This window comes from Cetorhinus maximus, chromosome 8 (assembly GCF_964194155.1).
Source record: "Cetorhinus maximus chromosome 8, sCetMax3.hap1.1, whole genome shotgun sequence".
In the NCBI taxonomy this organism is placed as follows: domain Eukaryota; kingdom Metazoa; phylum Chordata; class Chondrichthyes; order Lamniformes; family Cetorhinidae; genus Cetorhinus; species Cetorhinus maximus.
In genome coordinates, this window is record NC_135886.1 from 145,663,432 (window position 1) to 145,677,191 (window position 13,760).

At 43.0% G+C, this 13,760-nt stretch overlaps 1 protein-coding gene across 10 annotated transcripts in view; it reads left to right on the forward strand.

The window, feature by feature from the left end:
• The window catches only part of map7d3 (MAP7 domain containing 3), a 132,652-nt gene that overhangs the window by 44,223 nt on the left and 74,669 nt on the right, over positions 1 to 13,760 (forward strand). For all 10 annotated transcript variants that reach the window (XM_078547716.1, XM_078547718.1, XM_078547719.1 and 7 more), the window contains exons 2-3: positions 11,640 to 11,744; positions 13,011 to 13,091. In XM_078547716.1, the coding sequence (XP_078403842.1) occupies positions 11,640 to 11,744; positions 13,011 to 13,091 (186 nt within the window). The remainder of the gene's footprint in view (positions 1 to 11,639; positions 11,745 to 13,010; positions 13,092 to 13,760) is intronic.

Here is a 13,760-nt window from a genome sequence, read left to right on the forward strand (position 1 = left end):
GGGGAGGGAGAACCTTAAAATTAGAGCCAGACAGTTAAGGAGGAAAATCAGGGAACACTTGTTCACACAAAGGGTAGTGGAAATCTGAAACTCTCTTCCCCATAAAATTCAGATGCTGGAGGTCAATTGTAAATTTCAAAACTGAGGTTGATAGGTTTGTTTAGGGTTATATAACTAGTGCGAGGAAATGGAATTAAGATATAGATCAGCCATGATCTAATTGAAGGAATTTGAGGGGCTGAATGATCGCTTCCTATTGTGTTGAGATTATAAAATCATTTAAATGAACTAAATGAATTAGCTTTTACTGCAGGATAATAGATTAAGTGAAAACGTGAACCAGATCTTCTAAATGCTGCCTTGTGATCAGTATAAAACTTTATCATCTCACCCAGTGTTACACAGGAAATGTTTTACTGCTGTTAATGCATCCAATTCAGTTTTTAATTAGTTGAATGTTTGAGGAGAACTATAGAGCAGAACACCCAAAGAACTTCAACTCCCTTCCAAACATTGCTGTTTGTGGGATCTTTAATATTCACCTGAAGTACCAGAACACACAGTTTGTGGGGGGGCCTCTGTTTAATGCTTTTTGCGGTTGGTCATTGTCATTGTCAGTCCCTCAAAACAAGGAGGACGTCTGCCAGGTTTCATGATTTGTGTGTCTAAGGTGACTCAGCAGGCCAATCCTGTAGCCACAGACCTTTGGGCAGAGAGGATAAGAGTTGCTCTGAAGAAGTGGGGATCTCAGGCCAGGGTACTCTCTCCCCATTTGTTTTCATTGCTTCTCCACAGTATTGTTTACATGGTCAGTTTCCAACTCTCTTGCTTGTTGGATGAGGTGCTGTCACATGGCATAGTTAGCAGCAAGTTCCTCCCACACTGCTTTTATCGCCACTCTTCTATATGACAGTGGTACTTTATCACTTACCAAAGACACCTCCAGGCACTTGAGAATTTCAGTCTCTATGCAGGATATAGAAACATAGAAAATAGGAGCAGGAGTAGGTCATTCAACCCTTCGAGCCTGCTCCACCATTCAATATGATCAGGGCCGGTCCTCTGTCTCAATGCCGTACTCCCGTGCTTTCCCCACACCTCTTGATGCCTCTAGAGTCCAGAAATCTATTTCCTTCTTAAATATATTCAATGACTTGGATTCCACAGCCTCTGTGGTAGAGAATTCCACAGGTTCACCGCCCTCTGAGTGAAGAAGTTTCTCCTCATCTCAGTCCTAAATGGGCTACCTAAGACTGTGACCCCTTGTTCTAGGTAGCCTAGCCAGAGGAAGTATTCCTGCATCCAGTCTGTCCAGCTCTGTCAGAATTTTATATGCTTCAATGAGATCTCCTCTCATTCTTCTGAACTCCAGTAGACAGCCCAATCTTTCCTCGTACAACAATCCTGCCATCCCAGGAATCAGTCTGGTGAACCTTCACTGCACTTCCTCTATGGCAAGTATATCCTTTCTTAGGTACGGAGACCAAAACTGCACACACTATTCCAGATGTGGTCTCACCAAGGCCCTGAATAGCTGCAGTAAGACATCCTTGCTCCTGTACTCAAGCCCTCTCGCAATGAAGGTCAACAGACCATTTGACATCTTAACTAATGCTGCACCTCCATGTTTGCTTTCAGTGATTGGTGTACAAGGACACCCAGGCCCCTTTGTACATCAACATTTCCCAATCTATCACCATTGAAATAATACTCTGCTGTTCTGTTTTTCATGCCAGAGTGGATAACTTCACACTTATCCACGTTATACTGCATCTACAATTTATTTACCCACTCACTCAACTTGTCTAAATCACCTTGAAGCCTCTTAACGCCCTCCTCATTGCTCACAATCCCACCAACTTTTGTGTCGTCAGTAAACTTGGAAATATTACGTTTGGTTCCCTCATACAAATCATTGATATATATTGTGAATAGCTGGGCCCAAGCACTGATCCCTGCGGTACCCCACTAGTCACCACCTGCCATTCTGAAAAGGACCCATTTATCCCTACTGTCTGTTTCCTGTCTGCTAACCAATTCTCAATCCATATAATATCCTCAATTCCATGTGCTTTAATTTTACACACTCTAACCTCTTATGTGAGACTTTATCAAAAGCTTTTTGAAAATCCAAATACACCATATCCACTGGCTCTCCCTTGTCTATCCTGCTAGTTGCACCCTCAAAAAAGCCAGTAGGTTTGTCAGATATGATTTCCCTTTCATAAATCCATGTTGACTTTGCCTAATCACATTGTTATTTTCTAAGTGTCCAGTTATCACATCCTTTTTAATAGACTCTAGCCTTTTCCCTACTACTGATGTTAGGCTAACTGGTCTGTAATTCGTTGTCTTCTCTCTCCCTTTTTTAAATAGTGAGGTTGCATTTGCCACCTTCCAATCTGCTGGGACTGTTCCAGAATCTCCAGAATTTTGGAAGATGACAACCAATGCATCCACTATTTCCATGGCCACCTCCATTAGTACCCTGGGGTGTAGATTTCGGACACTGGAGATTTATTGGCTTTCAGTATCATTTAATTTCTCCGGCACTATTGTTTTAGTAATACTAATTTCCTTCAATTCCTCCTCCTCACTAGACCCTTGGTTCCCTAGCATTTCAGGGAAGTTATTTGTGCCTTCCCCCGTGAAGACAGGACTAAAGTAGTTGTTTCATTGCTCTGCCATATCCTTGATCTCTATTAGAAATTCTCATGTTTCAAATTGTAGGGCACCTACATTTGTCTTCACTAATCTTTTTCTTTTTATGTACTTACAGAAGCTTTTACAGTCTGTTTTTATGTTCCTTGCAAGTTTACTCTCGTTCTCTATTTTTCCCCTCTGAATCAACCTTTTGGTCCTCCTTTGCTGAATTCTAAACTGCTCCCAATCCTCAGGCTTGCTACTTTTTCCAGCAACTTTATATGACTCCTCTTTAGATCTAATACTATCCTTAATTTTTTTTTTGTTAGCCATGGTTGGGCCGCTTTTCCAGTTGTGTTTTTGTACCAGAAAGGATTGTATAACTGATGCAATGCACACATTCATTCCTTAAATATTAGCCATTGTCTATCCACCGTCATACCTTTTAATGAAGTTCCCCAATCCATCTTGGCCAACTCACACCTCAAACCTTCGTAGTTTCCTTTGCTAATAGTTAGGACCCTAGTTTCAGATTGGACTACTTCACTTTCCATCCTAATGAAGAATTCTGTCATGTTATGGTCACTGTTCCCTAAGGACCCCGCAGAACAAGATTATTAATTAACTGCTTCTCATTGCACTGAACCAAATCTAGGATAGCCTTTTCCTGAGTCGGTTCCTTGACATGCTGGCCTAAAAAACATCTCGTACACACTCCAGGAATTTATCCGCCGCAATATTATTGCTAATTTGTTTTGCCCAGTCTATATGTGGATTAAAGTCACCCATGATTACTGTAGCACCCTTGTTACACGCGTCTCTAATTTCCTGTTTAGTAACGTCCCCTACCTTATCACTACAGTTTGGAGGCCTATATAGACAACTTCCACTAATGTTTTCCACCCCTTGTTGCTTCTTAGCTCCACCCAGACTGATTCTACACACAGATTTTCTGAGCCAATATCCTCACTCACTATTGCACCTATTTCATGCTTAACTAACAATGCCACACCACCACCTTTTCCTTTTTGCCTGTCCTTCCTAAATATTGAGCACCCTTAGATATTCGGTTCCCAGCCTTGGTCACCCTGCAGCCATGTCTCTAATCGCAATCATATTGTAACCGTTTACATCTATTTGCGCTGTTAATCCATCTCCCTTATTGTGAATGCTCTGTACATTCAGATACAATGCCCTTAGACTTGTCTTTTTAACATTTTGACACTTTCTTTTGTACTATGGCCCTATTTGCTGCTCGCCCTCGTTTCCTCTGCCTTCCACTTTGCTTTCTACTTTTCTGTCTTTCATTCCTATCGTTGTTTCCCTCGCTTGTGTCTCCCCACTCATGTCCCCACCCACCTGCCAATCTAGTTTAAACCCTCCCCCACAGAACTAGCGAACACCCCTGGGAGGATATTGGTCCTGGTCCTGCTGGGTGCAACCTGTCCAGCTTGTACAGGTCCCATCTTCCCCAGAATTGGTCCCAATGCCTCTGGAATCTAAATCCCTCCCCCCTGCACCAAGTGGGAAAATAGGTGAACAAACTCCAGAATTCTCACTGAAACCAATTCCTCTGACCTTGCAACCATAACTTTGCAAAATCAGCCCTGCTGGTGTGGATACTGCATCCTGTTGCCAAATGATCAGCTTCTCAACAGATCCTCTTCACAGTTTAAGGATGGCACCTAATATCAACGAGGATAGAAAAATCATTCTAAGGACACTCTGAAAGCTTCATTGAAAAGAGGACAAATTGATATATTGGGATACAGCACTTCTGACAATACAGTGCCCCCCCCACCGTACCACACAAGAGTGCTGACCTGGATTGATCTGGATTATTTGCTGAGTCAGGATCTGGGCTATATTTGCTTCAGAAGCAAGGTTCCATTTAAACCACAGCGCTGCACGTCATCACTGAGTGGGAACATCAGTTACCTGTCTTAGAGCCATGAGGAAGGAGTCCCTGAGGCTTAAGCTACTTGATGGATATTTGACGAAATTTGTTCCATTGATTAAATCAAGAAAGAATTCTTTTTTAAAAATTTGAATATGTACAAAATTGCCTCCAGCTGATTTCTTTACTTTTTGATTGAAAGGTAAAGCTCCAAATGTAAAGATGTAATTCTAATTAACACGGCATTGATGCATGCTGGGAAAAACCTACTCTAAGCAGGCAGGTCCCAGGGTAAGGGCTGTGCATTGCTAATGAAGTATAATGAGCATTTCACCATTCATTCCACATCATTAGCCACTGTCAGTGCATGTTCAGTTACATAGCCTTTTAAAGATATGTTGATTTGATGCAAACCATGTAGAATGCTACTGGAGTTCCTTTCTGTCCTTTTTAGAGTAGCCATTGCAATGTAATTGTACTGCTGCATTGCACTAAACGGAGGGCCACCACTGAGCAGATAGATCTTGTTGCATGCGTGGCATTACTAACGGGGAGCTGGCTGCTCCTACCTCCCACGCTCTCTGCATGCTGTCTGAGCATCTGGAGCTGGTGTTGTCTGTCACCTACATTCAGCTGCCTGGAGAGAGGCAGATGCAGCTCATTAGAAATCTTAAAATTCAGTAAAATGGCAGCCTCAGCAAATGAAAGCATTACCATTTCACACACAGCCAAATGTTAAAAGCTAATGTAGGCCTGTCGGTATAGCTTTCTTATTGACTTTACTTATTGTTTATTAAGTAAAAGAAAACAATTGCAAGCACTGATTCCTGAATAACTGAGCCTGCTGCCCCTGCTAAAGACCATATTAAAATAGGCATGTGTCACTGGAGCAGGGTGAGTTACTGTTTTTCTTATATCTCTTTACCTCTATATTAGTTTTTCCCTTAACAGTAGCGAAGATTGAGGGCCTTGTACCTGATTTTCTTTCTAGAAGATTTTCTATGATTTATGTAATGGTGCTGATTTTAATTCCTGTTTGTCAGTGATTTGTTTGTGTGCTTGTTTAAATGGAACTTGCTTCTGAGGCAAATACAGCCCTGTTCCTGCTTGAGGCGAATCTGAAAGCCTTCTCTGTTGTCTGATTTCTCTCCCCCAGTTGGTAGATTTACTTTTGTCCATTTTTTTTCTGCATTTTTGAGATTAAAACTTTTAGCCTTTCACTAGATGACAGTGGAATAGATTTTTCATTGCTTATTAAATAGGTCGGCAACAATAGTAGATTTGAAAAAGGCAGAGTAGAATTTCTGTAGCACCTTTCGCAATCTCAGGATGAATCTTAGGTTCTTTACACCTAATGAAGTGTAGTCCATGTTGTAATGTAGAAAATGTTTGGTGGAAAAGTAATTGGAATTCTCTCCCTTGTTCAAAAGAAGTGATTAAATGGACCACTTTGCTCTTCAAAGAGGAATTACAGATTGTAAAATACTACAGAGCCAAGTATTCAGGCTCCATGTGCAATTTCTATGCAGCAACAAAAACAGCTAAATTTTATGAAGGTTCATATTTAATCAGTTCATTATCTAATAAAGGCATCTTGCGTCAAAACAGAAGTGTCCCTGACTTGACTTCCATCAATGTTCTGCTGCATCAAGTTATTGGAGGCAGTTATCAGTTTGGCTTGTGATAGGGCCTTCCTCAGAGCCAGAAAGTCATGGGTTCAAACCTCACTCCAAGAGTTGAGCATATTACCCAGGCTGGCACTTCAGGGTAGTACTGAGAGGATGGTGCAATGATGAAGCTGTAGCAGATTGAATAAACTGATTGGGATGCTTAAAATGTTAAAAGGGTTTGATAGCGTTGATTAAAAAAAATCAGAGTTAGGCTATTCAGGAGTGAAATCAGGAAGCACTTCGCACACAGGATCATAGAAATCTGGAACTCCTTGTCCACCCCCTTCAAAAAAAAATGCTGTGAGTGCTGGGGGTTAATTTTAAAACTGAGATTGATTTTGTTTTCGTTGAGTAAGGGATATGAAACATTGGTGGGTAAAGGGAGTTAAGGTACTGATCAGCCATGGTCTGTTTGAATGTTGAAACCAACTCAGGAAGAATGGTCTCCATACATTCCTAATATTACTCTAATGCCATCTTTGTTTCCCCACAGCTTCACTTCCCATCCTTATAATTGCTATTCATTCTCTCTAATTTCACAATTGATGAAATTTCCTTCCCATCATTAGCACTTGGCCAAGGAAACTATTAAAGATTGATTATATTGGGCATTGTTATAGACAGGAGGGGGTTAATGTAAACAGCCCTGATTTCTCCTCTTGCCACCTGTCTGTAAATGGAAAGGTGTTTTGATTTTGATTTCCCCCTTTATAAGCGGTGGTGTATTTCCCAACTCCTTAGTTTTGGTGTGATCTAATTTTTATTACTAACCCCACAGCAAACTCAAGATAGGGTGAACTCAGTGGGTTAGTTTACTCGCACATTCAAAACATGGGAGGCGGTGTTGCTAGGTAGCCCCCTGTGCATTTATACAATAAATGAGGGATAGAGGAAAAAAAGATTTACAGGGCAAAGACTGCAGAATAAAGAATTATTGTTTCACATGAGTCCAGAGTCCAGAATCAAAGTCCAATGGTGTATTGCTTCACAGAGGTCAGCAGACTGAAAACTGAAACAAAAACAAAAATTGCTGGGAAAACTCAGGTCTGACAGCATCTGTGGAGAGAAAGACAGAGTTAATGTTTCAAGTCCGTACGACTCTTCAGAACTGTCTGAAAATTGATGCTGGATAATTCACTTCTCCAGTAGAGCTGACTTCCACGATGAGATAGGCACACAGAGACCTATTAGTATTGTAGGCAAAGGTATAAAAGTTCAGAAGTTCCAGTGGAAACAGTATAGATGGGGGGTGGGGGGGCCAGACATTCAAACCTGGACAAGAGCCCCTTTTCTGTGCTCATGCTTGGAAGAAGGAAGATGGCAGACTGATTTGCAGTACAGCAGGACAGTATAACCAGTGTTCTCAGCCAGGGGGTGGGGGGGCGGTATGGGGGACCATGTCACATGACTGCCACCTCCACTTTGGCTTTGACAAACGGTGTATATTCCTTTATCTGGTTTCTTGAGATTTTTAATGTTCCAACCATACCAGAGTGCATAGATTTAAGGTGATTGGTGGAAGGATTAGAGGGGACATGAGGAAAAGCTTTTTCACCCAGAGAATAATGGGCGTCTGAAATTCACTGCCTAGATTGGTGGTTCAGGCTGAAATGATCAACTAATTTAAAAGGTACCTGGACCTGCATCTGAAGTGTTTTAACCTGTAAGGCTACGGACCAGGGGCTGGGAAGTGGGATTAAAAATGAACGGTTAGCTTTTTTACTCTTTTTTTTGGCCAGCGCAGACACAATGGGCTTGAATGTACCTTTTTAAATGAGTTGAGTGTATCAGCCTCAACCACCAATTTAGGCAATTCTAGTAAATTCCAGATGCCCATCACCCTCTAGGTGAACAAGTTTTTCCTCATGTCCCTCTAATTATTCTACCAATCACCTTGAGTCAATGCGTCCTGGTATGGTTGGAACATTAACAATCTCAGGAACCCGAGATAACAGAATATACACTATTTATCAAAGCCAAAGTGGAAACGTGGGAGTCATGTGGCATGATTCTCTTCACCCCCCCACCCCCCCCACAAGCTGGGAGAACCCAGTTATACTGTCTGCGCTGTAACTTTTCTATGGTTTCTCATTTGAGCAAAGCTGCAGGGCTCTTTGTCCTAGCAGATTCCAGTGGCCAGGCCTGGCTTATGAAATGTAGATGGCCTTTGTATAATTCCCTTTGAATTTGATCTCTGGAGCCCACAGGGGTCGTTAGCATCTCTTCAGAGATAACGAGGTGCAGGGTGCTGCAATACTGCCAAATAGCTCTTATTGTTCTAGAGTCCCAGCCAGACATAGCTTCAGCCATTTTAAAAGGTCATTGTCCAGTTTTCAAATTTTAGAAAGTAGCTATGAGTGTGTCTGTGTGTGTTGCCATAAATTAAATCATATCCTGTCTGTAAAACTTTTTACTTGATGTATTTTGCATAAGTCACACTTTGTAATCCCAGCAGGGGCAGCATTTCGAATGAGTTTGCTTCTTTTCTTTTTCCCAACAGTGTAGTGATGCTAATCAAACCCACTTCCCTGAGTTATTTTGATGGCTTGCTTCTTTCGTTGCAAATGACACCATGATCTATTTCTATTTCCTAAATAAATAAACATTAAATTCTATTATGACCGCTAGACTGGTGAAATGGGCAGACATATCACTGATGAAATTTAACAGAAGTTTGAAGTGTTAAATTTTGCTAAGAAGAATGAGGAGAAGCAAAATAAACAAAATAGTACAATCTTAAAGTGTCTGCAGGAACAGAGAGACCTGGAGTATTTGTACACAAATCATTGAAGGTGCAAGGCAAATTGAGAAGGCTGTTGCAAAGCACGTGGGACCCTGAGCTTTATTAATGAAGGAATCTTTTTTTTGTTCATTTATGGGATGTGGGCTTCGTTGGCTGGGCCAGCATTTATTGTCCATCCCTAATTGCCCTTGAGAAGGTGGTGGTGAGCTGCCTTCTTGAACCACTGCAGTCCCCATCCTCAATGATGAGGGAGCCCAGCACATCAGTGCAAAAGATAAGCATTTGCTGCAATCTTCAGCCAGATGCGCCGAGTGGATGATCCATCCCGGCCTCCTCCGGAGGTCCCCAGCATCAAATGCCAGCCTTCAGCCAATTCGATTCGCTCCACGTGATATCAAGAACCAGCTGAAGACACTGGATACTGCAAGAGCCTGACAATATTCCGGCAATAGTACTAAAGACTTGTGCTCCAGAACTTTCCGCCCTCCTAGCCAAACTGTTCCAGTACAGCTGCAACATTGGCATCCACCCAGCTATGTGGAAAATTGCCCTGGTATGTCCTGTAGGCAGGACAAATCCAACACGGCCAATTACCGCCCCATCGGTCTACTCTCAATGATCAGTAAAGTAATGGAAGGGGTCATCAACAGTGCTGTCAAGCAGCACTTGTTTAACAATAACCTACTCACTGCCGCACAATTTGGGTTCCACCAGGGCCACTCAGCTCCTGACCTCATTACAGCCTTAGTTCAAACATGGACAAAAGAGCAGAACTCCCGAGGTGAGGTGAGAGTGACTGCTCTTGACATCCAGGCAGCATTTGACCGATTGTGGCATCAAGGAGCCCTATCAAAACTGGAGTCAATGGGAATCGGGGGAAAACACTCATCTGGTTGGAGTCATCCCCAGCACAAAGGAAGATGGTTGTGGTTGTTGGAGGTCAGTCATCTCAGCTCCAGGACATCACTGCAGGAGTTCCTCAGGGTAGAGTCCCAGGGCCAACCAAGTTCAGCTGCTTCATCCATGACCTTCCATCATAAGGTCAGACATGGGGATGTTCACTGGTGATCGCACAATGTTCAGCACCATTCGCAACTCCTCAGGTACTGAAGCAGCCCATGTCCAAATGCAGCAAGACCTGGACAATATCCAGATTTGGGATGACAAGTGGCCAGTAACATTCATGCCACACAAGTGTCAGGCAATGACCATCTCCAACAAGAGAAAATCTTACCATTGACCAGAAACTGAACTGGACTAGCCATATAAATACTGTGGCTACAAGAGCAGGTCAGAGGCTAGGAATCCTGCAATGAGTAACTCACCTCCTGACTCCCCAAAGCCTGTCCACCATCTACAAGGTACAAGTCAGGAGTGTGATGGAATACCCCCACCTGCCTGGATGAGTGCAGCTCCCACAATATTCAAGAAGCTTAACACAGTCCAGGGCAAAGCAGCCTGTATGATTGGCACCACATCCACAAACATTCACTCCCTCCACCTTCAATGCACAGCAGCAGCAGTACATATCATCTACAAGATGCAGTGCAGGAATTCACCGAGGCTCCTTAGACAGCACCTTTCAAACCCATGACCACTACCATCCAGCAGAACAAGGGCAGCAGATAGATGGGAACACCACCACCTGGAAGTTCCTCTCCAAGTCACTCGCCATCCTGATTTGGAAATATATCGCTGTTCCTTCACCATCGCTTGGTCAAATCCCTGGGACTCCCTTCCTAACAGCACTGTGGATGTACCTACACCACATGCACTGCAGCGGTTCAAGAAGGCAGCTCACCATTACCATCTCAAGGGCATCTAGGAATGGCCAATAAATGCTGGCCCAGCCAGCTAAGCCCACATCCTGTGAATGAATAAAAATGTGGTGTAGGTACACCCACAGTGCTGTTAGGAAGGGAGTTCCAGGATTTTGACCCAGCGACAGTGAAGGAATGGCGATATATTTCCAAGTCAGGATAGTGAGTGACTTGGAGGGGATCTTCCAGGCGGTGATGTTCCCATATATATGCTGCTCTTGTCCTTCTAGATGGTAGCAACCATGGGTTTGGGTGGTACTATCTGAGATGGCTTGATGACCTCCTGCAGTGCAGGAGAGTAACAGACAAGGAAGTATTGCTGAACCTTTATAAAGGTCTGATTAGGTCTCCACTGGAGTGTTCAGTTGTAGGCACCATACTTTAGGAAGGATTTTGGAGTGGGAGCAGAGGACATTAAGTAGATTGGTACCTGGGTTGAGGGACTTCAGCTACCTGGAGAAACTGGCTGTTCTCTTTAGAGCAGAGAAGATTAACAGGAGAGTTGTCAGAGGTGTTCAAAATCATGAAGCGTTTTGAAAGAGTAAATAAGGAGCAACTGGTTCCACTGGCTGAAGGGCCGGTAACCAAAGGAACACCGATTTAAGATCATTGGCAAAAGAACCAGAGACCACAAGATTTTTTTTTATAATGCAAGGAGTTGTGACCTGGAAAGCATTGCCTGAGAAGGGAATATTTGAAAAGGAAAAAATGTGACGGGCAATGGGGAAAGATCAGGGGCATGGGACTAATTGGATATCTTTTTCAAAGAGCCGGGACAGGCATAATGGGCCAAATGTCTCCCTCCTGTGCTGTATGACTTTATGTGAGGATTAATTTTTCTCTCTCTCTCTCTCTCTCTCTCTCAGTTGCTGCAGCCCAAGCCCAAGCAGATGAAAGAAGAAGCCAAAGTGTAACTAGTCCTGTCTCCTCTGACCCACCACCAATAGTTGCAAAGGCACCAACGAAACCAGGTACCTGGAGCACTGATAAACTGACAGTAAGGGCCACGACAATCATCAACAATCCCAACCGATGTGAAAGTGTCCAATCTGTGACAGGTCCATCCAGAGTTTACAGATAACCCAGTTGTTTAGAAAAACAGTGTGCTTAAACCAGTTTAAAAACAGTTTACTCTGCTCAGCCTCTTAAGACCCTTTACAGGTTGCCATTTAACACCTGACTCTTTTTCACTAAACTAAGAATTTAGATAATTAATATGCGATAATATGACTCAGTGTGAGCAGCTGATGTCAATTTTCCAACCCCCACCCCCACCTATTTGCAACTTGTTAATTCCCTGCCTTGATCACGAAAGGGAGTAAACGTTTGAAAGGAAAGCTGAAAAGCTTTGCAGAAGGGCACAGGAATGACGGAGTAGATGGCCTCCTGGGCTGTCATTTCTATCACTTAATTCGTTAAGTTGAACTTGCAATTTTTGCTCGAATCTACCTGATTAAGACGCTGATCTCTCTGTTAGCGTCTTGTGCTTTTGTATTCTGTTTCTCTTTCTGTGTATCTGTTTCTCCTACCTCCCAAAGAGGATCAAAGATCCTGGTGCTACAATTGCTTGGATGAATGGATTCACTGGAAGCCTAGTGGGAGAGCCTGGGCAAGATAAAGCCAACAAGTACTGCGCCATTAACTTGTTGGTCCTTGCTAAGCACAAGTGTCTCAATTGTGATTCAGTAATCACAAGTACCCACAGCCTAACTCCATGTTTTATATACCTGCAGTCAGTCATCGCCAGTATGTCAGGCCATCTCACTACATTCAGTGCTGTGTATTTCAAATCCCTTGACACTCAGCCTGTCAGTCCAAGTATTTCCAATGACTAGCAGGTCTGTCCCTAAAATAAGGTTAATTTAAATTAATATAAAAGCAAAAAACTGCGGATGCTGGAAATCCAAAACAAAAACAGAAACAGAAATACCTGGAAAAACTCAGCAGGTCTGGCAGCATCGGCGGAGGAGAGCACAGTTGACGTTTCGAATCCTCATGACCTTTCAACAGAACTAAGTAAAAATAGGAATTTTCACCCCTTTCCTATTTTTACCTAGTTCTGTTGAAAGGTCATGAGGACTCGAAACGTCAACTGTGCTCTTCTCCGCCAATGCTGCCAGACCTGCTGAGTTTTTCCAGGTATTTCTGTTTCTGTTTTTGTTTTTAATTTAAATTAAAATTTCATTGATCAGCTTATCATTTCTGCTCATTAGCATAATGTGATTTCTCTTGATCAGTAATAGATGGGTCCACTTTAAAGACTGTGGAAAGACAGAGGCTAGCCAAGGAACGGCGAGACGAGAAGGAAAAGGAAATCGGTAAGTGAGAGCTCTAGTTTACACGGAGTGTGTGGGGCCGGGTCAAGCGGAGGCGAGGTGGGAGGGCTGGGATAAGACCATGGAGGTGGACGTCCAAATCTCTGGAGCACAATTCACAGAGCCACGTGATAGAGTCAAATTGATGTCTGCAATGAAGAGTTCCTGGTGGTGTTATGACATTTTTCTTGGATTTGTCTGGTAGTAAAGGACATGTCAGATGTTTCTCTATAAGGTGCAAAATCTGACTGTGTCTCTGGGAGGATTTCCTCAGCCACAAGAAGCAGGTGATTCAGGAGAATGTGTGTCAGGATTTTCCCTGCTCTGAACAAGGAGGAAATACCTCGGCAGTTTCCACAGCATGATCTACCTCCCTTCTTGAAGATAGTTACAATGGTCACATTCCTGAAGTTGGGGATTGGTGGGGAGTTCAGAGAGTTCTTTTTCTTTCCAAACCCGTCGGTTGAGGAGTTGTTGAAAATGTTCTTTCCAGCATTGATGACTGATATTGTCACCCTTAAGAAGAGGAACACCATCCTGTGAGTGATGGAGATTTTTGTCCATTGGACCCTGGTCTAAAGATGGCCCTGGTGGCTTCAAAAATCTTCACGTCATGATGGTCAGCATATTATTGGATCTCTTGGGCATTCTCCTCCCACCGCTTGCCCTTTA